The sequence below is a fragment of the Bos indicus genome, chromosome 7 (genome assembly GCF_029378745.1).
Source record: "Bos indicus isolate NIAB-ARS_2022 breed Sahiwal x Tharparkar chromosome 7, NIAB-ARS_B.indTharparkar_mat_pri_1.0, whole genome shotgun sequence".
NCBI lineage: Eukaryota > Metazoa > Chordata > Mammalia > Artiodactyla > Bovidae > Bos > Bos indicus.
Window position 1 is genome coordinate 49,540,187 of NC_091766.1, and position 21,428 is coordinate 49,561,614.

At 43.6% G+C, this 21,428-nt stretch overlaps 1 protein-coding gene and 1 long non-coding RNA gene across 3 annotated transcripts in view; one reads left to right on the forward strand and one right to left on the reverse strand.

Moving 5' to 3' along the window:
* Positions 1 to 1,615: 1,615 nt before the first annotated feature.
* Positions 1,616 to 13,021, forward strand: LOC139183842 (uncharacterized). 2 transcript variants are annotated; one of them, XR_011567395.1, is made up of 3 exons: positions 1,616 to 1,796; positions 2,616 to 3,409; positions 5,035 to 13,021. It is a non-coding gene; the product is annotated as an uncharacterized lncRNA (long non-coding RNA). The 2 variants fall into 2 exon arrangements; XR_011567396.1 differs by having other exon boundaries at positions 1,635 to 1,796; positions 2,616 to 2,842.
* ETF1 (eukaryotic translation termination factor 1) overlaps positions 12,497 to 21,428 on the reverse strand; it is a 29,512-nt gene continuing 20,580 nt past the window's right edge. Inside the window, exons 3-11 of the mRNA XM_019965000.2 lie at positions 21,248 to 21,423; positions 20,727 to 20,866; positions 18,096 to 18,234; positions 17,623 to 17,813; positions 16,965 to 17,094; positions 16,270 to 16,425; positions 15,802 to 15,866; positions 14,992 to 15,139; positions 12,497 to 14,811 (exon numbers count right to left, since the gene is read on the reverse strand). Coding sequence (XP_019820559.1) covers positions 14,729 to 14,811; positions 14,992 to 15,139; positions 15,802 to 15,866; positions 16,270 to 16,425; positions 16,965 to 17,094; positions 17,623 to 17,813; positions 18,096 to 18,234; positions 20,727 to 20,866; positions 21,248 to 21,423 — 1,228 coding nt within the window. The 3' untranslated portion in view covers positions 12,497 to 14,728. The remainder of the gene's footprint in view (positions 14,812 to 14,991; positions 15,140 to 15,801; positions 15,867 to 16,269; positions 16,426 to 16,964; positions 17,095 to 17,622; positions 17,814 to 18,095; positions 18,235 to 20,726; positions 20,867 to 21,247; positions 21,424 to 21,428) is intronic.

Genomic DNA, 21,428 nt, shown 5'->3' on the forward strand with positions numbered 1-21,428 from the left:
ACCCTGTGATCTACATGGGGGAGGTGGGGGGAAGGAGCTGTGTCCCCGCTGGAACTGAAAGACATCCTTGAGGGCTGCAACTTTTACAGGCAAGGTTACCATGCCAACGACAGCCTCCTTGCCCAGCAAGGATGAAAGGAAACAAGGCCGTTGGTGACACATCCATTGTGTGTGTTCACAAACTTGCCTGGAACCGCTTAGGGGCTGCAAACTGCAGGATGGAGCTGTGACTGAGGGGCAAAAAGATTCTGGTTAGACTTAAGCGGAACTCCAGGCCAGGCAGAACTGATGAGGGCAGGGCAGGGCCAACAAGGGAGGGTTGGGAAATGTTTTTCTGAGATTGATACCCATCTCTTGGTGAAACGTGTGGGTGTGGTACTGACAGCAGGCGTGGGAGGGTATGGTGTCCTAGATACCAGGTTCTGGCTGTGATGGGAACTTCAACTTCCTGCAGGTTGTTTTTGCCCTTGCCAGTGTGTTCAGGTCAGCTAGGCTCTAGGGTAGGTAGAGAAGAGCCGGCAAGGATGGCAACTCACTGGCGGTGGTGGCTGAACTGAGAAAGGGGAGCATTAAGGGCCACAGATACGCCTCTGGAAGAAGAACCAAATATTAGCAACAAGGTCCCATACATTCTAAAGAAGGGACAGTCTTCTCCAAGAGGTTAGGACTTCCAGGAGGAATGGTCAAGTTTACTTAGCCCTTATCTCCTCCCCACCGGCAGGATGGGAAAGTGCACAGAGAACGGAAGACCATTAAACACCTCCTCCATGTCAGGGGCTCTCTTTCTCTCTCGAAATCTCTCTCTCTTTTACACACACACATACACACACACCAGTTTCATTTAATTACCACAACAACCCTGCAAATCAGGAATTATTATCCCCATTTTACCGATGAGGAAATTGAGATTTAGGGAAGGAAAGTAGCTTTCCCAGCATAAATCAGCTGGAAGGGGATAAGCTGGGATTGAAACCCCGTCTGACTCCCAGAGCTTGGAAGGAAAAACTCTAAACTTTAAGGTAGCCCTATTTTCTTCAAGAAAAATATCTTCTTGAAAGCGTCAGCTCCATATAGCCCCGAGGTTCCTAGGAGGCTATAAAGAGGTTAAAGGGACACAGTAAGGGAATGGAAACACCTCCGCCCCTCTCCCGCCACAAAGAAATGTTGGGGTTAATGCGCTGCCACTGCGGGCAGTGCCGCTCCTGGCGGTGCTTAACAGGCATCCTCTCATTTTATCCCCATTTCCTTAGGAGGAAGAGGAATCCGAGGCTCAGAGACCAAAGTGTTTTGCCCAAGGACACAGAGCGAGTGCTGGGAGCCGGGAAAGCTTCTCCGCTCTGTCAGTCGTCAAAGCCGGCCTGGACCCGCCTTCCGTCCCCAATTCGCGTAGCTCTGGAACCAAGGGAGCGGAGCGAGAAGCCGTGCGTACCTCCAATGGGAGGAGGGGTCGGGCGGGGGTCGCGGCCCGGCGCGGGTGGGGGTGGGGCGGCGCGGCGTGGCTCGGTCTTGCGGCGGCGGAAGCGGCCTCCTTCGCGGGCGCGCTCCCCGCCCCCGGCCCGCCCCTCGCCAAATATGGCGCTTCCTCCCGGGGCCCTGCCTGGCGCTTCCTCCCGGCCTGAGGCCCATACAAGGCGCTTCCTTCCCGCCGCGTCTGGCAGGCGGCCCGCAGGCGGCTGTGGGCGGGAGCTCGGCCCGCCGGGTCCGCCCGCGCCCGGGAGCCCGCGGCCAGGGGACTCTGCCAAGGAGGGGGCGGCGGCGGCGGCGGGGCCGGGAACGCGTGGCCTGGCCGGGCTGAGGTAAACGCGGGATAGGCCGACTCGGGCGTCCCCAGAGGGTCCGAGGTTGCCACTCTCCCCACTGGTTTCATATTTTGTCCCACTTTACCCCCTGATTCTCTGAGCGCCGCTGACTTTGCTGGAGCTCCTCCGGCGTCTACCGACCCGAGGCCTAAAGCCCACACCTTAGCGTGGTGTGAGGGCCTGGCCTCGCTTGCTGCACGCCAGCGCGCGCGCATTTTAGTCGGTCTTCAGTATTTCTCTGCTTTCCGTTTCTCGCTCCTTCTGCCATTATCAAGCTGTCCCTTCTGCCTGGAATATCCTTTCTACACCATTCTGGTGGAACTGTGCGTCACCCTTACTTGTTTCAGATCTCTGGCCGTCTGGAAGTCCTTCCAACCCCCCACCCATAGGCTTCTTGTGTACTTAACACATCATTTATTTACTGAGACTGTGACTCCCATCTTTACATCCCTGGTGCCGGGCTCAGGATGTGAGAGTTGTTATCATATCTGAGCGAGGGGAAGGAGGGAAAGACCCTGTTGTCAGGCTAGCCTTAGTATCTTTCCACTTTGGACAGGGGCCCCCGACTTCAGGTCTAGTCCCAAATATCTTCACCGCTATGCTCCCTGTCAGTCTGGACCTTCATGAGCCCCAGAATCCAACATGAATAGTTCGGCTCTTTGTGGAAACATGGAAGGTTGGAGTGGGGGGAGCCAGAGCTGGGGCAGGTGTACACCTGCCATGGCACTGAGGTCTGGAGCAGTGCCCACTGGGTGCTTCTACCATCCAGAATGGCCTCCCTTGCTCAGCCTGACACCTTTGGTTTATCCACTACAGGAAACGGCAACCCCTCCCGGCAACCCCTCCCGGCCCTCGTACAGCGCCTCCAGGGACTTAAACTTGCCTCAGCCACGTGATTACCCTGATCTGCCTGCTGAGAGATGAGCAAAGGTGGAGAGGGACTAGATCTCAGCAGAGACAGCAGTTCCTGAGCGCCCACCCCCCAGCGCTTCCAGAAATGCAATGCAACATGGACCAGCCTGTGAGCATTTGCTCCTCCTCAGGTGAGGCAGGGAAAGAAAAGCTGAGAGCTTGGGAGTAATGAGTCGAGTAAATGCTCGGGAGGGGGCTTTTAGCACTAAGAAGCCTCTGGACTTCATCCAGAATAAAATCACTCATAGACTTCCAGTCTTTGGTTATAGACACACACACACACACACAGTGAATAAGGTGAAAATAAACGGAATTTTGTTTGTCTCCCTGGCCTCACATCAGCTGAGTGCCTGTGAATTGAGTATATGGAGAGGAGATGATCTCTAAGGTCCATGACTGAAGGTTTCTGGGTTTACATTTTTGGAAAAAACTGGGCCTGGGCTGCACACGCAGGCACTAGGTTGCCTCTGGCCTTGTTCCCACCGAAGGCTGCAGGCCCAGAGCAACCTCTTCTTTCCAGCTATGATCTAGGATTGTGGGTAATGTAGTCCAGTGGCCAGCTTCTCTGTGGTGCTCATTTTTGCCCTCCCCTCATCTCCTTCCACTTGAGCGACTTAGCAGCAGCAGCAGCAGCAGCAGCGTTTCCTTCCGGCTGCCAGCTACCACCCCCTTCTGCTCCAGGCTGAGGGCAGGACAAGGTGAGAAGGCGGTGCTTACTCCTTTCAGGGCTGGGAGATCCCCAGCTGGAAACCAGCAAGCTATTTATAGCTGAGCCTAGCAGAGGAGGAAGGCCTGAGAGAGGCTGGGGAGCTCTGGCAGCTTCCTCTCCAGCTACAGAATTTGCAGGAACCCCAGGCCTCTTCTGGGGAGGCCTTGTGTTCACTTCTGGGTTGACAGGGATTTGAGCCTGGAAAAACCCTATGGAGCAGTAGGGTTTCTGTGTTGCTCCCTGTCTTGAGAGAGACTGATAACTCCAATGGCCCTGGGTCCTAGCTTTTAGGCCTCTCTATGGTGCGGATATTTAATGGAACCCGAGTTCCAAATAAGCTGAGAATTTGTGCATAAAAAGCCAGTGTGACACCCAATATGACAGTTTCCTGAGATTTCTTTGCACTTTTCTTCTTAACCATATTATTTTCCTGTGCTTACCTCCTAATTCTCTTTTGGGACAGGAACCAAACCTTATCTTACCAATGGCACCAACCCTGTATTTATGCTATAAATGAGTGATCTTGCCCAAAGAAAAGCCAACTCCCTGCAACAGTACTAGGGGTGTGACTTTTGTTCCTCCACCCACCCAATTCTCTGCCAGTGCCCTGTGCTTTTCCTGTCAAGCATCAAATCTTTGTTTGACTGGGTCACTAGATTGGATACTCCTTGTTAACATAGATGATGTCTACCTTGTTGTCTATTACATCGCTGTTACCTATACAATAAACAGTTGTTGAATGAATGAATGTGAACCTATGATAGCTAATTCTCTAGGTGGAGTATTTGATACATGCTTCATTGTCACAGTGTTTTACAAATTGGAAAAGAGTTTCAGCCATTTGCATATCTTTCACCAAGATCTTGATAAGTGGTAGAGCTGTGTTAGGAACTGGTGTGTGACTTTGGAGTAGTGCTTAACTGGCATGAGACTGCCTGTTTGCTGGCACCCAGTAGAAACCTCTGGCTCCCCCTCGCCAAATGGGTGAGGTGGGTTAGATGAGATATGTAGGCAGACATGGGCAAACTGGCCTGGTCCCATGATAGAGCTGGTGCAGCCAGCCAGAAGAGCTGCCAGGGAATCCTAAGAATCTTAATGAGAAAGACTTGCTCTGATCTGCCAGAGTGTAAGTCCTGAGGCAGTGACTGTGGGGCCATAGAGAGGCTAGACAGACTCCGAGGTCTGAGCATCAGTGTCTGGGGGCTCTTTAGCTGTTACCAGGGACCCCCTGACTCTTGAGTCCAGTAGATTTTTTTTCAGTCTTCATTTTCCTTTAGTAGTTCTCACCAGCATTGACTTGTAAGTGACCATCTGTGTGTTTTTTTTTTTTTAATTTATTTGACTGCATTGTGTATATTAGTTGTGGCGCACAGGCTTCTCTATAGCCCAGAGCATGTAGGCTCTTTATTTGCAGCATGTGGGTTTAGTTGCCCCATGGCATGTGGGATCTTAGTTCCCCAACCAGGGATCAAGTCTGAGGCCCCTGCATTGGAAGGCGGATTCTTAACCCCTGAACCACCAGGAAAGTCCCTGATTATCTCTTCTTGAAGACTTTTCTTTCATTGCTTACATGTCTTGATGTATAATGTTCTATTTGGATATTAAATGTTCCAGTACAAGAACTTCCCTGGTGGTCCAGTGGTTAAGAATCTGCCTGCCAATGCAGGGGACATCAGAGGATCCCACATGGTGTGGGGCAACTGGGTCCATGCACCAGAACTGCCAAGCCCTCAAGCCCAGAGCTTGTGCTCTGCAACAAGAGAAGCCACCACACTGGAAAGCCTGGCCACCACAACGAAGAATAGCACCCCTGCTTGCCGCAGCTAGAAAAAGCCCCAGCACAGCAATGAAGGCCCAGCATAGCCCAAAAAAAAAAAAAAAAATCCTATTAAAAAAAAAATGTCCCAGTACTTCAAGACTCAGCCTCACACTCTCTTCTCAAACTGCAGTGTGCCTAGAGGATCTTTTTGAGAAGCAGATCTGCATTTGTTACCCTTCTACTTAAAACACCTCAGCAGCCTCTCCTATTCCTCGGTAAAATTTCAAGGTCTCAGCAAGGCTCTTGAGGCTCAGCCCGGACTGCCTGTTCTGGCCTCCCTTCTTGCTTCCTCCACTACATTGCCCTTTCATTCTTTGAGCTTCATCCACACCTCTCTCCACCTACCTCCTTAACTGTACTCTTTGCCACCGCCAACATATTCTCACTGCCTGGGATGTTCTTCCTCTTCTTTGCCTAGCTAATATCTCCTGTGCTCAATTAAAGCATCAGTGTCTTCAGAAAAGTTGACAGCCAGGTCAAAATACCCTGTGACAGACACTCACCTGTGGCCCTCCCTCAGGTGATAATTGCATTTGGGGTTTCACATTCACTGGGATAAGGCATTGGAAGCTCAATGGCTGTGTCTCTTTTACTTAAGACTGCCTTGTAGGGTTTAGCACAATGCTTGGCTGTAGTAGGCTGTAGTTATTAATATTTTATGTGACAAATGAAATAGCTTAGTTTATTTAACAAAGCATCCTATTTAAACCTTTAAGAAATTGAAAGAGAAGTGAAACAACATGCTCAAAGTCAGGCAGCTAGGAAGTAGCAGAGTGGGACCTAGATGCGGCTCCAATGTCTGTTGCTAACCTGGTGCACAGTGTTTTCCTTCCACCTGTGAAGCACTTTTTGAGAGTAAGAGAAAGAGAAGAAGGAAGAAAGTATCTGAGAGACAAAGACACTCCCTCTCTCTCTACTCATGGAAATATAAAGTGGCAGATTAAGAATGAAAGATTACATTTCACCAGAAAAAATACATGAATGGCTTGTAAATCAAAACCAGAATGATACCGGCAATGAACAATCCAAAAAGGAAATTAAGAAAACTGTTCCATTTACAGTAGCATCCAAAATACTAAAGTACCTGGGAGCAAGTTTAACCAAGGATGTAAAAGATTTATACACAGAAAACTGCAAAACACAGTTGAAAGAAATCAAAGAAGACCTAAATAAATGGAAATACATCTTGTGTTTATGGATTAGAAGACTTGATATGTTCAAGATGGTAATGCTACCCAAAGCAATTTGAAGATTCATTGCAATTTCTATCAAAATTCCAATGTCACTGTTTGCAGATACGGAAAAGTTCATCCTCAAATTCATATAGAATTTCAAGGATCCCTCCCAATACTTTGGTGTGCTCAGCACACTGGAAGCTCTCGAACTGCATAATTTAGGGGTTTTTATAGAAGCATCATTATGTAGACATTATTGAGTAAATCATTGGAAATTGGTAATTTGATCTCAAGCCCCTTTCCCCTCTTGGAGTAGGGCTGAATGTTCCAGCCCTGTAATCCTATTTTTGTTTTTTTTATTTGGCAAGCAGCCCACGTCTTGAAACTATCTGGGTATCTCATTAGTGTACCAAAGACATTCATCACTCAAGAGATTCCACGGGTTTTAGAGAAAGTCTTTGGAAAGAATAGGAGACAAAGACCAAATGTATATTGCTTATTATATCACACTCTGCTAAGTCTGCTAAGTCATTTCAGTTGTGTCCAACTCTGTGTGACCCCATAGATGGCAGCCCACCAGGCTCCCCCGTCCCTGGGATTCTCCAGGCAAGAACACTGGAGTGGGTTGCCATTTCCTTTTCCGATGCATGAAAGTGAAAAGTGAAAGTGAAGTCACTCAGTCGTGTCCGACCCTCAGTGACCCCATGGACTGCAGCCCACCAGGCTCCTCCGTCCATGGGATTTTCCAGGCACTACTCAACAATAAAAAGAAATGAACATGCATGCATCTACATGGATGTATGTAAAAAAAATCCATCTAAATGAAAAAAGCTAAGTGAAAGAAACCTGATGTAAAAGACTGCATATTGCACTATTCCAGTAACATGAAATTTCTAGGAAAGGCAAAACTATTGAGACAGAAAGCAGATCATTGGTTGCCTAGGGTTGGGAGTGAGCAAAGGTTGACCACAGAGGGACATGAAAGACCTTTTAGAGAGGTGGACACTAGATTATGTAATGTTTGCATAACTGTATGAATTTATTTTTAAAAAATCACCGAACTATACATGCAGTGGGTTGATTTTACAGTTTGTAAGTTATACCTCAATAAAGCTGTTAATAAACAACAAAAATGATAGCAGGTTTAGAAAAGTATTTTAAAATCTGAGTAGTTTCCTGGCCTTTGGGTCAAGTCAGGACCAACACATCTGCCTTTGAAAACTTGCGTCTCACCTCTCCAGGCCAACCCTGGCTCACCAGGCAGCTTGGCCACCCCTAGATGAAGTGGAGGTGCCCTCCTTTTATCCTCTAAGACTCTTCACTTTTATTATAATTCTTGCTGTCTCCTGCTGGAGGGCAGGGACAGTGACTGTTTCTCACCGCTGTGCCCCAGAATCTTGCATAGGTCCTAGAACATAGGAAATGTTTGTAAATACTTGCTGAATGGAAGAATGAGACCAGAGTTAACCCAAGCACAATGTAAGGAATAGAAGTGGCATTGAGCAATGTCTGTGAGAAGACTGAGTTTCTGAGGACCTTTGCTTAGTTCCTCAGGAAGGAAAGAGCCCATTCCATGTCATCTGTCTGTAGAATCCAAGTTTGACAGGGGTGTGAGGGAGGGCCTCTAGCCTTGAGGACTGAAGTGCAACTCCTCTTCCTCAGGTGACATCCTGTCCTTTTAAAAATAGAGTGCTCCTTTGCCGGCCCTCCAGTGGGGATTGCTCTGTGAGGGGGTTGGTTCATCCCAGTCCCCAGGGAGCCTAGCCTGGGAATGTGCTCAGGTCTGGACAGATGTTTAACTTGGGGCAGGCCTTCTAGCATCAAGCCCTGATTTCTCCTTGTTCTCAAGGCTGGCTCCCACCTCCCTTTCTCCGTGGAGCAGAATATTCCTACATCTTGGGTTTACCTCAAAAGATCCTTGCCATTCCTGCTTGGAGAGTCTCTCTGAAGTTTCCACCTTCCTTTTCTGGGTTTCCAGGCTCAGCTGGTAAAGAATTTACTTGCAATGCAGGAAACTTGGGTTCGATCCCTGGGTTGAGAAGATTCCCTGGAGAAGGGAAAGGCTACCCACTCCAGTATTCTGGCCTGGAGAATTCCATGGGCTGTATAGTGCGTGGTGTTGCAAAGAGTTGGACACTTTGACTTTCACTCACTCACTCACTCACTCACTCAGGTTTCCTTGAAAATGGGTTTGCCCCCTAGGTTTCCTTTGGGTGAGGATGAAGAATCAAGCAGAAGGGGCTGAGCCCAGGCAGGGTTTCTCACCAAAGTGGACAAGCCAGAAGTCTGACTGTAAGGGAAACCTAGATGGTGCTAACATGGAACCCTGGAGGCTGGAGAAGCAAGTTAATCTATACACTCAAGCCAACCCTGACTCACAGGGAAGTGACTTCAAAACAACTTTCATAACTCCACCTGGATGCTGGCCACCTTTCCCTTCTCAGCTCTGTCTTTGGCTTCGTGCCACTCCCTTATTCTCTGATCCTCCCTTTTCTTATCTCTAACGAGGAGAAGGGGCCTAGATGAAAAATAACAAGATCCCACGTTTGGTAAGAGCACTGAATTTGGAGCTGTAACAGCTGCTCATGTTGGCTCTCCTCATTTCCTGCATGAGCTTGACAGGTCAGTAGGCTGCTCTCTGGGCTTCAACTTTCTTATCCCTTTAATTAGGAGTTTGGGATGGTAAAGTCCAAGCCCCCTATAAGTGCTGCAATTATGATTCTTTAAGTGGTGAAGGGGTGTGGCTGTGGACAAAGGACTAGAGTCTGATGTCACTCTTGTCCTTTCTGTGAATGGGTTTTAGGCTTTAAGGTAGCAGCATTGCCTTCTTCCCCTCATCCCCAGGGTCGCTCAGTGAAGCAGGAGTCAAGGGTCCCCCCAAAAGCCTTGTTCTTCATACTGTCTCATCTCACCCAGCACTGATCCAACTCCAAAGCTGATTTCATCTCTGAAGTGTTTGACTGACAGAAGCTCCTCTCCTGGCACTGCCTCTCCTCTCTTCCTTCCAATCTGGGCCCAGTTCTTAGGTTCAGCACCCCCAGACCTTCTGGCTGGGGATTTCTCCTCAGCTGTACACCCTGCAGCAGAATTAACTCTTCTAATGCATTCTCTACTGCTTAGTCGCTTCAGTTATGTCTGACTCTGTGCGGCCCTATGGATTGCAGCCTGCCAGGCTCCTCTGTCCATGGGATTCTCTAGAAGCCGGAGTACTGGAGTTGGTTGCCATGCCCTCCTCCAGGGGATCTTCCCCACCCAGGGATCGAACCTATGTCTCCTGTATTGACCTTTGAGTCAAACCCAAATTCTGAGTAAAAACCAAACTTGAATGGTCAAACTTAAGTTGTGTTCTAGATACTTTGTGAATCAATTGGAGCCTAAACATTCATTACACTGTTTCTATAATGGCTGTTCATGATGACCTTAAAATGTTAGTTAAATGATGCTTTTAGGTTTTTCTTCCATATTTTTGAAATTTCAAAAATTTCCTTAATGAATGTCTTATTTTGAACCTCTTGCTACATCAGTGTATATTTCCTATGAGAAGGGGTATTCTCTTACATAACCACATATAGTTATCAAGTTCAGGAGATCAGAAACACTGATACAATATTTTATCCATAGTCCACATTCCAATTTCGTTAATTGCCCTCTGACAGCATATTTTTTTAAGAGCAGGGGCAGATGCCCTAGTGTCTGAGAAATTCCATTATGTGTATACATTCTTCTTTGAAGATGCTGGATCAATTACAGGGATCCTCTAAGAGTTCAGGGGAGCTTCTTTTATCCATTCTCAACTGTGGCTGTGACTGAGCTGTCAAAACATACATGTTCTGAGGGAAGGACATAACTGCTAGATGAATGTCTTCCAGATGCAATCCAAGTTGTTGGTTGTCTCTGAAAGCAGAGGTTGGTGAGGTGAGTTGACTGGTCTTAGCAGTAGTAACACCTGTTCTCTCTTCTTGAACGAAGAATGACCTGTATTTGCATTGGCTTTGGAACCAAATGGGCAGATATACAACAGAATGAGGCACATTGTTTTTCTAAGGATTAAATGAGAGAATGCACGTGACATAGCATCTTGCCTGGTACATGGCAACTGTCCAACAAATGTTAGAGATTGTAGTTACTTTTCAGATGGGCCACTCAACGCCCGGGTTCTCCTCCCTGTTCACTCATCCCTGCTTACTTTGGTAGTTTGCCTTCTCCATATAGCCAAATCTTAATTAGACAAGCTGTCCCAGGAATCTGTTAATGCTTGTCAGAAATCTCCTCACCCGAAGCAACGTTCTTCCGCAACCAGTATCCTTAACTCGAGCACCACCTTGTGGTTTCCAGTGCACATTCACCCAGGCCACTGAGAGAAGACCAAAGTTGGTGCAGGTGTGATTGTCTCCCAGCTGAGTTCTTGCTAAGTGCCACTGTGTATTTCACGTGCCTTACTGCATTTAATCCTTACCACAGTCTATAGGGAGCAGGCACTGTTACAGGTAGGGAAACTGCTGCTCAGAGACATGGCCAAATGTCTCTAGGCAGGATCTCTATTCATCAGATGTCAGATCTCCTGCTCACTATTATATCCTGATAGCTTTACAGTTGGAAAGGCTCTTTGAGATTCAGACTCATCCTTACACTGATATGGAACTGAGAGATAGGAAGGGACTTACATGAAGTCATAAGTTCAACGAATGGCAGAGACAAAACCAGAGATGTTTGCCTAAAAAGCTGATTCTTTGTCCTGGGCTCTTCACTAAGCCCCAGGGTGAGCTTACCAAGCAACTTGACTATACCCAGAACAGAGTTCTCAGACATGTTTGGAGTTGACTGTCAAAGAGTACCCTGGAGATAAACTGTTTTCCACATACACTTCTAGTGCCAGTTATCCTCAATAACTTTGGCACTCATTACTTCCACACCTCCTGGTCGGTCAGTTCCTGTGTCCCTGGGAGGCACAGTCCCATCAGGGTGGACTTGGCAGATAGGTGTCCCAGCAGGCACACACTCAAATTGGCAACAAGAGAGAAGCTGGCATGAAGCTTACATTCCATCTTGGCATTCAGCCCTGAATACACTATGTCTGTCTGGGAGCACCATGGCATGAGAACTAGAGCCAGGGAACAAAAGATGGCAAGTGCTGCAGGCCCAGACAGGCGAGCACAACAGCCCACATAACCGGCACTACTGTGCTGCCTTCCAACTTTTGACTTCAAACAGCAACTAGGGGTAGAAAAAACTACCTCTGCCATGCATGGGCATGTCTGCCTCTTCCCATAGGGTGACTGGGTTTCATCAAGGCTGTCATCTAAATCAGATGAGAAACTAGACAAAATTATGCTGAAAAAGCAAAGTGACAAAAGAGGTTCCCTTACTGGTCAGTTTTGTTAATACTTCTTAAACCTGGACAAAGAAAATCATGTACCACCTTGTTACTTCAACTAGGCTTCCTAAACTACTAAATAGAAGGAGCTCCACTTTTGGGAAAAGAAATGAAACAAGAATCCTCTTCTGTTTTAACACATCCTAGAAGCCCTGTTCCATTGAGCCAGCCTCTGACTTGGCCTTGAATGAGGTTACTGCTCTTCCACAGGTACCAAGTATGCAAGATCAGAACAGGGGAGGCTTAGTTTCCACCTTTCCATCTGGATCTGCTATTGACTCAAAGGCAACCACATGTAGAAAGAGAATCAATTTTGGAATTAAGCCTGGCATAAAATTTGGCTTTGCCACTGAAGAGCTGCTACTTAACTTCTTTTGGCCTGTTTTAAAAGTGCCACCTACCTCCATAGAATGTTAACAATGTTTTTTTCTTTTTAAAGGGCAAGTTTCCCTTTGGCTTGCATAGGGAAGAGAGTAAGGTACAAATTAGTTTGGCCCAGCAACTGGAACCTCTTTCCTCTGGCGTTAACACTGGGATCACGGCCTTTTGCATATACACTTCCATAGGCAAATGTAGCATTAGACAACTAAGTCTATGGCTGAAAAGTAACTGAGGAAATTGCACATGCTTTGGAGAGCTCATTCACACTGTCTCCACGGCTCAGACCTTTCTTAGAACAGTCCTAAAAAATCTCAAGCACACGAAGTATATTCTTAAATATGGTTTAATACTCTTCTCCATTTCTGTACATCACAACACCAAGAGTTTGCTGTTTAGGATCTCTCTGTAGAGGCTATAGAGAATGCAAATGCTACGGTTTTCACCCCCTCTTATGTGTTTGTATTGTGTAAGTGTAATACATATCAGTATATATTGATACACACATCAATATATAATGCAATATATATCACTGAAGAGAACACATTGATTAAAGAAATACAAAAATTTGGCATCATTTCCAAACTTAAATAGTAAAAATAAAAACTACAAAAGGAGCTGCATACCCTAAATGTATCATGTGAAACAACAAGCATATTCAAAAATGTAAATTTACATCCAATTTCTCTGATCTTGTCATATATCACATCAGACCCATTTACAATGGCAAAACCCTAAGGTACTGCTATGAAGAGAGCATGTTTGCTCACTCTTGGGTGTTCTGCAAACAAACAGCAGAGCCCAAAGAAAAAGCCTGTTCTGGTGAAGCCTCCCGCATTGGTGAATACCAAAGAACTGACTCTTCTTACTGGGGGTTGAGACATCAGGTTATACATTGACAGACAGTCATTTGGACCTCAGAGTACAGTGTTGAGAACCAGAAGCTTTACATTTAAGACATACTCCCTTCATTCAAGTGAAACAGGATTACTGGAACGATAGGCAGGTCTGCAACCTGGGAACAAGGAGCTGGTTCAGACCAATAAAGCTACGAGTGACTGAGTCAAGTCAGTGAAGAACAGCAGTCAGGCACTAAAGTGTTAAAAGTACCCAATTTGAAAATCAAATGCACCCCACTACCCTAGCAGTGTGGGGTGATACCAATCGACTTTTAAAACCTTTGGTCCTTCAAAGTCCATTTGGTATACTTTTTTCCATTGCTACCACTGGGCACGTCCTATACACTTTGTTCACTGTCACCACCTCAGGCACCCTGTCCGTGACCTTGCATGTTTGCTGGGGTCAAGTCTGATTTACAACCCAGCTGTGAAGCCTAAGCTTCAGGTTTTCAGGCCCACTTTTGGGTCCAACATGGTTAAGTCCTTGGTGCCAGAAGCTGTGTCCCCATCCCTTCCCACCCCTGCCCTTCCCACCCTCCTCCCATAATTTCTCCTATGAGAGGTGCTTGTAAGTCCCATATTTGAAACAGATGCTCCAACCCCACCAGGAGGTCAGGGGTTTACAATTACATGCACAGTCATACATGTCTCGTCTGTCGTTCCTGTGAAAAACCTTGCAGTTCATTTTTTAAAAATCAAAACATTCACATAATCTCATGCCATCCAACACAAGGAAAACACGACCACCTCCCTTTTGCAAGGACAGACCCAAGCAAAATAAAATATTTAAATATCTTGGCTTCCACTTAAAATTGCATGTTTTATTTCTCCCAATTCCAGCAATAGCATAGAAGTCCCATCATATCCATCCCAAACTGGTTTCTAGTATGCAAGATTATGTGAACCTTTGTCAAAGCAGTTGATGGTAAGGGCTCCCAAACCCTGGGCGCAAATGCGCCTGCAAAACACATGGAAGGAAACAGAGCAGTGGCCCAAATGCTTCATGTGTCAGTTTATCTTTGCAATGCAATCTGCATCCTTGAAACTGACAGCCTGGAGGGGACGGGTAATGTGAGGGAGTGAAGTTGAAATTGCCTATTAGCTCACCCTTTCAACATTAAACAGAGACCGAGAGAAATGGTTCCAACATTTCACCACATATATTTCTTCTTATGCAGTCTAAGCTGAGAATGCCATGTAAATGGGTCACTGCGAAATGCAGCAATTTAATTTTTCTCCAATCAAAATAAGAAACAAACCAGTATATCTCATTTCTATTAACTTTTGAAGGTTTACAGCAGTTAAAGTATTTTTGCTTCTATGTATGAAGGTTAAAAAAATCTTTTTGTTTTTTCCCCATAAAATACAAGAGCAACCAATTTCACCATCGAGTAAAAGTAAAAACTGGGATTCTTTTTTAAATTAGTCCAAAGTGGCATTTAGGAACTAGTTGTAGGCTGCTGCGCTGACACCATGACAAACCAAAGTGTAGGGTTGCGTCTGGTTTTGTTTCGGTTTTCTTTTCAATATCCAATGCTCATGGATTAAGTTCCGGAAATGTTCCAATTGTAAGGCAGGGATCTGTTTGGATTCCACCACGGGTATGCTCCTTGGGTTGGATGCTGGAGGGTGAGGCACGTTTTGCCGGACCCATGTCGACTACCTAGTAGTCATCAAGGTCAAAAAATTCATCATCTCCTCCTTGGTATTCCATTCCCTGGAAATCTACTCGGTACCGCAAGATACCTATGGGAACAAACGAACAAACAGTAAATAGCTGTGGCTGACAGGACTGGAGGGTGGAGAGCAGTCCCCTTGCAGAATTACAGCACACCTCTCTGGAAGTAATGATATTTTTGGGATACACAGGAAAGGTTGTGGTTGTGGCTGAGACCCTGCCTTTTAGTTTTCTGATTTGCTACTCACCTCCAATTCCACCAAATCCTTTGACAAACTGGGATCCTTCTTGTGACTTATCTGTGACAATTTCCAACGTAGCTCCAAATTTTTTATAGTTGTTGGCAAACCACTCCAGAAGGGGCATGCTCTCAATCAGCTCATGTTCTTGTCCTGTCTGCAGGGGCAGCCATGAGATACAGAATCAGTAGGATTAGGATATATCAAGACATGGATACTTGCTACCCTGCCTGCCAACATTTCCCTCTTCCTCTCAGATCTATGGTGTATTAAACTGTAAGCAAATTATGGGTTCTGGCGACATAAACGCCAACAGCACAGAAATTCTGATTACTTCAAACAACATTCCTCTCTTGGCTCTAGCATCAGTAATGAAATGTTAACACACACTTGGCAGTTTTTCAATTTATGGTTCCTCCCATTGTCTTGAGAAGTCAGGCTGTTAAAAAGTATCTCTAGACAATATTCACTCAACAGCTAAGAGACAAGACACAACTGCTTTTTTGGAGGAAACTTGTAAAAACCAAAGTTGTCCAACTCAGAATTTGAAGATGCTAACAATTAAAAGGGACCTGTGTTGAGCAAGTAAACCTTTTTATACTTAAAAAAAAAAAAGAACCAGGGTAACCATCACCCACCCTCCTTCCTTGGAATCAGACTATTATGTGGCATACGGGAGTGGACCACCTCCTGGTACTCCCACTGCTGACCAGTAGAGGTCTGGTTTCCCAAGGCTGATGCTACTCTATGCTGCCAGTGCTCTAACATACAGATTTATGTTTCCTTGCATGTATCATCAAAGCATAAACAGTCACATACCTCTTTGTCTGTAAAATGAGACTTATCCTTCTCTTGTTCTGGAGTTAGATAGAGAATTTTCTCCTCTGCAGTATTGGGGGGAAAAAAAAGTGTTAACCTGCTTTTCAGATACTAACAGGTTTAAGTTCCATGAGGTGAAAATTAGGTTAGATGAAAGGACTCCTGAACTGATTCTACCAACCTTCTTTTCATAAGCACATTAGTCAGTATGCAGTGAATGACTGTCTACCAGGTATACTGGTCCTATCATAAGGAAACATCAAAGACATTTAAGATACAGCCCTTGTCCTCAAAAATCTTAGGCAGACATTTATCAGTTCAATAGGGTACAGGCTGGAAGTGGGGAACAAGATATACATCTGCCTTTTGATTGCTCCTGAAATCAGCCACCTTATCCAATCTCCACCCCAGGCTTCTTGAATACACAGGTCAGTAACAAATGGAAACCTTATTTACTAATTATCATACCTTCTGTGCCTTGGCAATGAAGAACATATCTCATGATATCCAGATTTTCATAGACTATTAGAATCTCTACAGCTCCCATTTCTAAAGCCTTTAGTGTATCTTCAACTCCAAAACAGTACTTGCCCGTGTCCTGGCTTATTTCATCAAAGTATCGCCCTGTGGTTAGGGACAGGTCAATAAGAATGTATATTAATGTTTCTTTTTGTACATATACACCTGCTTACTCAAAAATCAGAGAAAGAGAAAAAGTCAACTTAAAAATAACTGCCAAAAGTTGGTGAAAAATCACACCACTAGTCAAGGCTCCAGAAATTGAGTCTCAAGAGGTACCATTTAAGCCAAGTACATAATCATTTGGAAATGTGTGTGTATCAAATTGGAAACACAGCCAAACAATGGCCCTATTAATCTTTAATTTGAGCTTTTGAATTATTTATCACTCTAAAACAAAGGATAACATGGGAAATTTGACTGAAGTTTGGTTCCTACTGCCAAAGGGTAAAAAACAGGAAGAAAAACAAACATTTGTTAATATTAGACATGATAACTAAAGGATGATTTAAAATAATGATTCCATTGAGGAGGATTTTAATAAAAATGCTAAACCTTCCTCTTTTACCCTTCTCAGTGTCTTGTTTTGTACATACACACATACAAAAACTTTTCACAGTAAAGAAATTGTATTTCACTGATACCTATTAATTTCTTCTCTTGAATAAACTTCACGTTGGAGAGGACCTCAGTAGATAATTCAATAGCTTGATTGAATCCATTTTCACCACCATAAGATATATCAACTAATTTTAAAACTTTTGATTGCAACCTCTGACACACAACAAAATTAAAAAAAAGAAAAAAGCACATCATTAGTACTTCAAAACACCCTTACCAAGACCCATTACCTCTTAATGGCATGCAAAACTAACCAGTGAAACCTCAGGAGGAAGAATATGGGGAAAGGTGCCCAATTTATTCATGAACAGGTCTCATGAAGATCACCTCCCCAGCCAACTGTATTGCACATCCTATTAGACTTATAAAACCAGCTCCTAGTTTCTTTGGAATCAAACTTCAATTTAAAGCCAATTATGGCAACCTACTAAAACCAGGGGCCAACACAGCGCCAAGAAAGATTCCATCCCCAAATGGCTGATTTCAAAAGAAAGTAAGTCCAGACATGGGGGAATATCTAATATTACAAATAATACACATAAAATTTTGCCAACACAGACTGAGGTTTTTAACATGGAATTTATTACTGTAAAAGAAAGAGATGTGCACATCCCAGCACTCACAGAACTCAACTACTCCCACCTAGAAACTTACATAATGGAGCATCTACTTCTCACTTACCTGATCAAACATATCAGATTGACTTAGTTCAGTTTTAAAGTCAGCTGATCCAGCTAAAACGAGACCAGCCACATTCACCTTGTCCCCAGAAATAAACAGCTGCACAGCAGTCTCAGCTACTTTTCGAACATAGTTATGTCGCTTTTCCATTCTTAAACGGGCAAAACGCAAGGCTGACTGACCTCCTCTACCTTTGACAAAAAAGTGATGAGAGAAAAAGGCATTTATTAAGTACATGACACCCTGCTAATTAAAATAATTATATAACCGTGCTATTTCCCAAGGAAAGGTGAAAATCACTATTCCTTTCAGAATAAAATCGCTTTTAGTGAGTGAACACTAATTCTGTAGTCAAAAGAGTCACAAGTAACAATGCTTCTCCCATCACCTGAGATTACTTTCCCCTATTACACAATTTGCTTCCTTAATGCTGGACACAAAGGAAAAGTGTTCATGTTCTCTTCCTGGATTACCATGTTTCTTTGGGAGATCCACAGTGAATTTGTGCAGGACTTCTCTTGTATTTCCTTGGAGTGTGCCAAAAAGTGCACCACTACCATCTATTACAATGAAGCCAAACTTGCTATCATCTGAAAGTAGTGCTGTAAGAGCCTGAAAAGCAAACACAGGTACCACACCATAAATCTCAAAGCTTTGCAAAATTAAGACAAAATTCCAAAAGGACATATACAAGCCCTTTCCACTCACTCAGAACAGTATGGAGTACTACAGGAAAACCATTTCACGGAGTAATTTAAAGGCTTCAGCTATAAATATGTAATTCACATAGACAAATCTGAACCTGATGCAGGAGAAAACCAACAATATCAATGGGAAGCCTTTTTACAAAGCTGACCTAGGCACAGGAACCCAAAACTAATACAGAGTTATAGGGATCAAATTCTTCCTAGGTTGTCTTTAGACTGATGGTGGTCTAGAGAACATAATATTCAAAGTCTAACCTCCAAAAGTTGACTTGCTGTTACCATTAATAATCCCAGCATTAATAAGCAGTATTTACTATGGCTAATAAGAATCTTTTGTAAATCAATTCTAGAATAGGAGTACTCACTGAGGACAAAACCCAGAAACCGTCTATAAAAAGATCTAGTTTTGAAATGTTTCATTTAATTATGCCTTGAGTAACATTAATGACATCAATATCTAAAATTCAATTTTAAAGGTACTATAGATAATAATTCTGAATTTTTATGAGAGAAAATTCTTCTGGGTTAGTATTATACCATTGTATTTCTGCCTCCTGAAAGAGCAGATCTTTAAATAGATCTGGGACCCATATAGATGGGCAAGAGTTGGCGTCTATAGACATGGTAGATGACTAATTACTAGGTGGCAGCCTCTATAGAGCTAAGAAATTATTACCCATACCATTTAACTGAGGAAGAAAACAGCTCTTCACGGACTGGAAAGCAGATTAATCACTAAGAATCACCCTTTAACCAAAGCATACTTGATAATTAGCATTAAGACATGAATATTGCCCATGTTAAAAAATTTGCCTTAAGACTCTGTCTTCCAATACAGGGGGGTACACGTTTGATTCCTGGTCAGGGAACTAAGATCCCATATGCCACAGAGTGGGGCCAGAATTTAAATAAATAACTTGTTTAAAAAAATTTTTGCCTTATCCCAATTACCTCTGTTATAACTTGACTAATTTAGGTTTTCAGCAAGCCTGCTCATCAGGGAACAGACTTAATCCTTCATAATAAGAATATATAAATATCCTGATTAAACACAACTTCAGTTGTGTTGTTCAGTATGCCACATGTGTAGGTAGTTTGTAATAGTTAGAGCCCAAACAAACAAAGCTAGTTAAGACGAAATGCTATCTTGGAAAAAGTGTTAAGGTTTAGAAAAACCAATGAAGCTAACTTAAATAAGTAAGGTAAAACTAGATAACATGAGTATCATGTACTATTTAAATCAAGAAGACTCAAAATCTGCCTTTATCAAAGCAGATACAGTTAATTGGAAGAGGGTGGCAAACTGCCTCCCTAATGAAACTTTTGCCATAAGGAGGCTGTGACAGCCAAGAGAAAAATCAGTCTCCACCATCTATGCAATCGCTCAAGATCCGACTGGAACTGAACTTCCCGTCAAGTTAGCAGAATCATCCATTGTAAACTGCGTTGACAAATGTCAGTTCTAATTCCACTATAGAGGTTTTCCCCTATGTCGATGAAAGGCAAGAGACTGAACTAGAAGCCAGCTGTGAATTCCTGATTGTTCTACTGTTGACTGATTTAGGTCACTCTAATGAGGTTTCCTTTCTACCCTTAATGTTCATCATATTATGACACTTCTGTCACTCAAAAGTTTTTTTTTTTTTAATGGATGGGGAAAAAAGCTCTTATGGTCCTGACTACTCAAGATTTTTATAATTTGTGAGCTGAAACTAAGAATGCAAGAAATATAGTCAAGTATCATGGATACATAAGGAGACCTAGAGTTCAGGCAGTCATTTATTTCTTTGCTTCTAATTAGTTCTTCAAACACAGCTTAGCACTTTCCTCAAATATGCTGAATATTCACGTAATTCATTGTCATAATAATGTAATTTTTTTTTTAAAGAGCCAGCCTTATAAAATGGAACAGTTATTTGGAAAACAGCCTGTCAATTGTTGAACTGGTTAAACATTAATTACTGTATGACCCAGAAATTCCACTTCTAGCTTGTATACCTGCCCCCCCAGTGAAGACGTATGGACATACAAAACCTTGTACACGTATGTTCAAAGCAGTATTATTCATAACAGCCAAACAGTGGAAATGACAGTTTCACCAAATGATGTTAATAAGTGAAATGTGGCATATCCATGAATAGATATAATGTGGAAAATAGTATTTGGTAATAAAAAAGGAATGAAGCATAATACATACCACAAAATGGATGAACCTTGAAAACACGCTAAGTAAAAGAAACAAGCCACAAAAGGCACAGAAAAACAGATTAAGGGTGGCCTATAGCTGAGAGATCTTGGGGTATGGCGGTAGGGACAGAGGAAGGCCTGGGAGTGACTGCTAATAGCTATGGTGGATTTCTTTTAGGGTAACAAAAACATTCTGTTTTAACTTCTTACCTCTGTATGGAATTTGTTGTCACACAAATACAATGACGTATTAATTGGTTTGAAAGGTTCAAAGTCAATGTTGACTTTCTTTTCCTTTCCTTCTTCTGTTACAATTGTACCACAGTAAACAACCAGGCCATTTGGAGGTACTGCAAAGAACAAACAATTTCCCCACTTATATACACACCTAATTTTCCTCAATTAATAGGAAATGTTCCCACAGCCCATTGTTCCTGCCCCTTTAAATCATAATTTTCATGAAGTACAAATATCTGTAAATTTCTCAGGCAGATTTCTCTTCCTAATTTTGAAACTTGAGATGTTTTCAAAAGGATTTATTATTTTAAGTATAGTACATACTACTTAACTTTCAAAAAATAACTTAGGGAAAAAAAAAAAAAAACACCAAAGGAACACAGCTTATGGCTGGGTAAAGAAAGCACTTGGGACCAAAAGCATCACAACAGAATCAAAGTGGAAAATACAACCAAGACAAAGTAGAGGAGGTAAATGATCAAGCTCCAGATTACCTTTGTTATAAAGTTTGAGTCTTTGTTGTACAGATGTAATGGCTCCCAGGACTGAAAGGCGGTTTACTCGTGACTTAATGTTAGATGCAGTTCCAAACTCATCTGCTAACATTTTTGCCACTCGTGAAATCTGGTCTTTGGGAGGAATGATCAACGATATCATGCTTGTGCCATTGCTGTG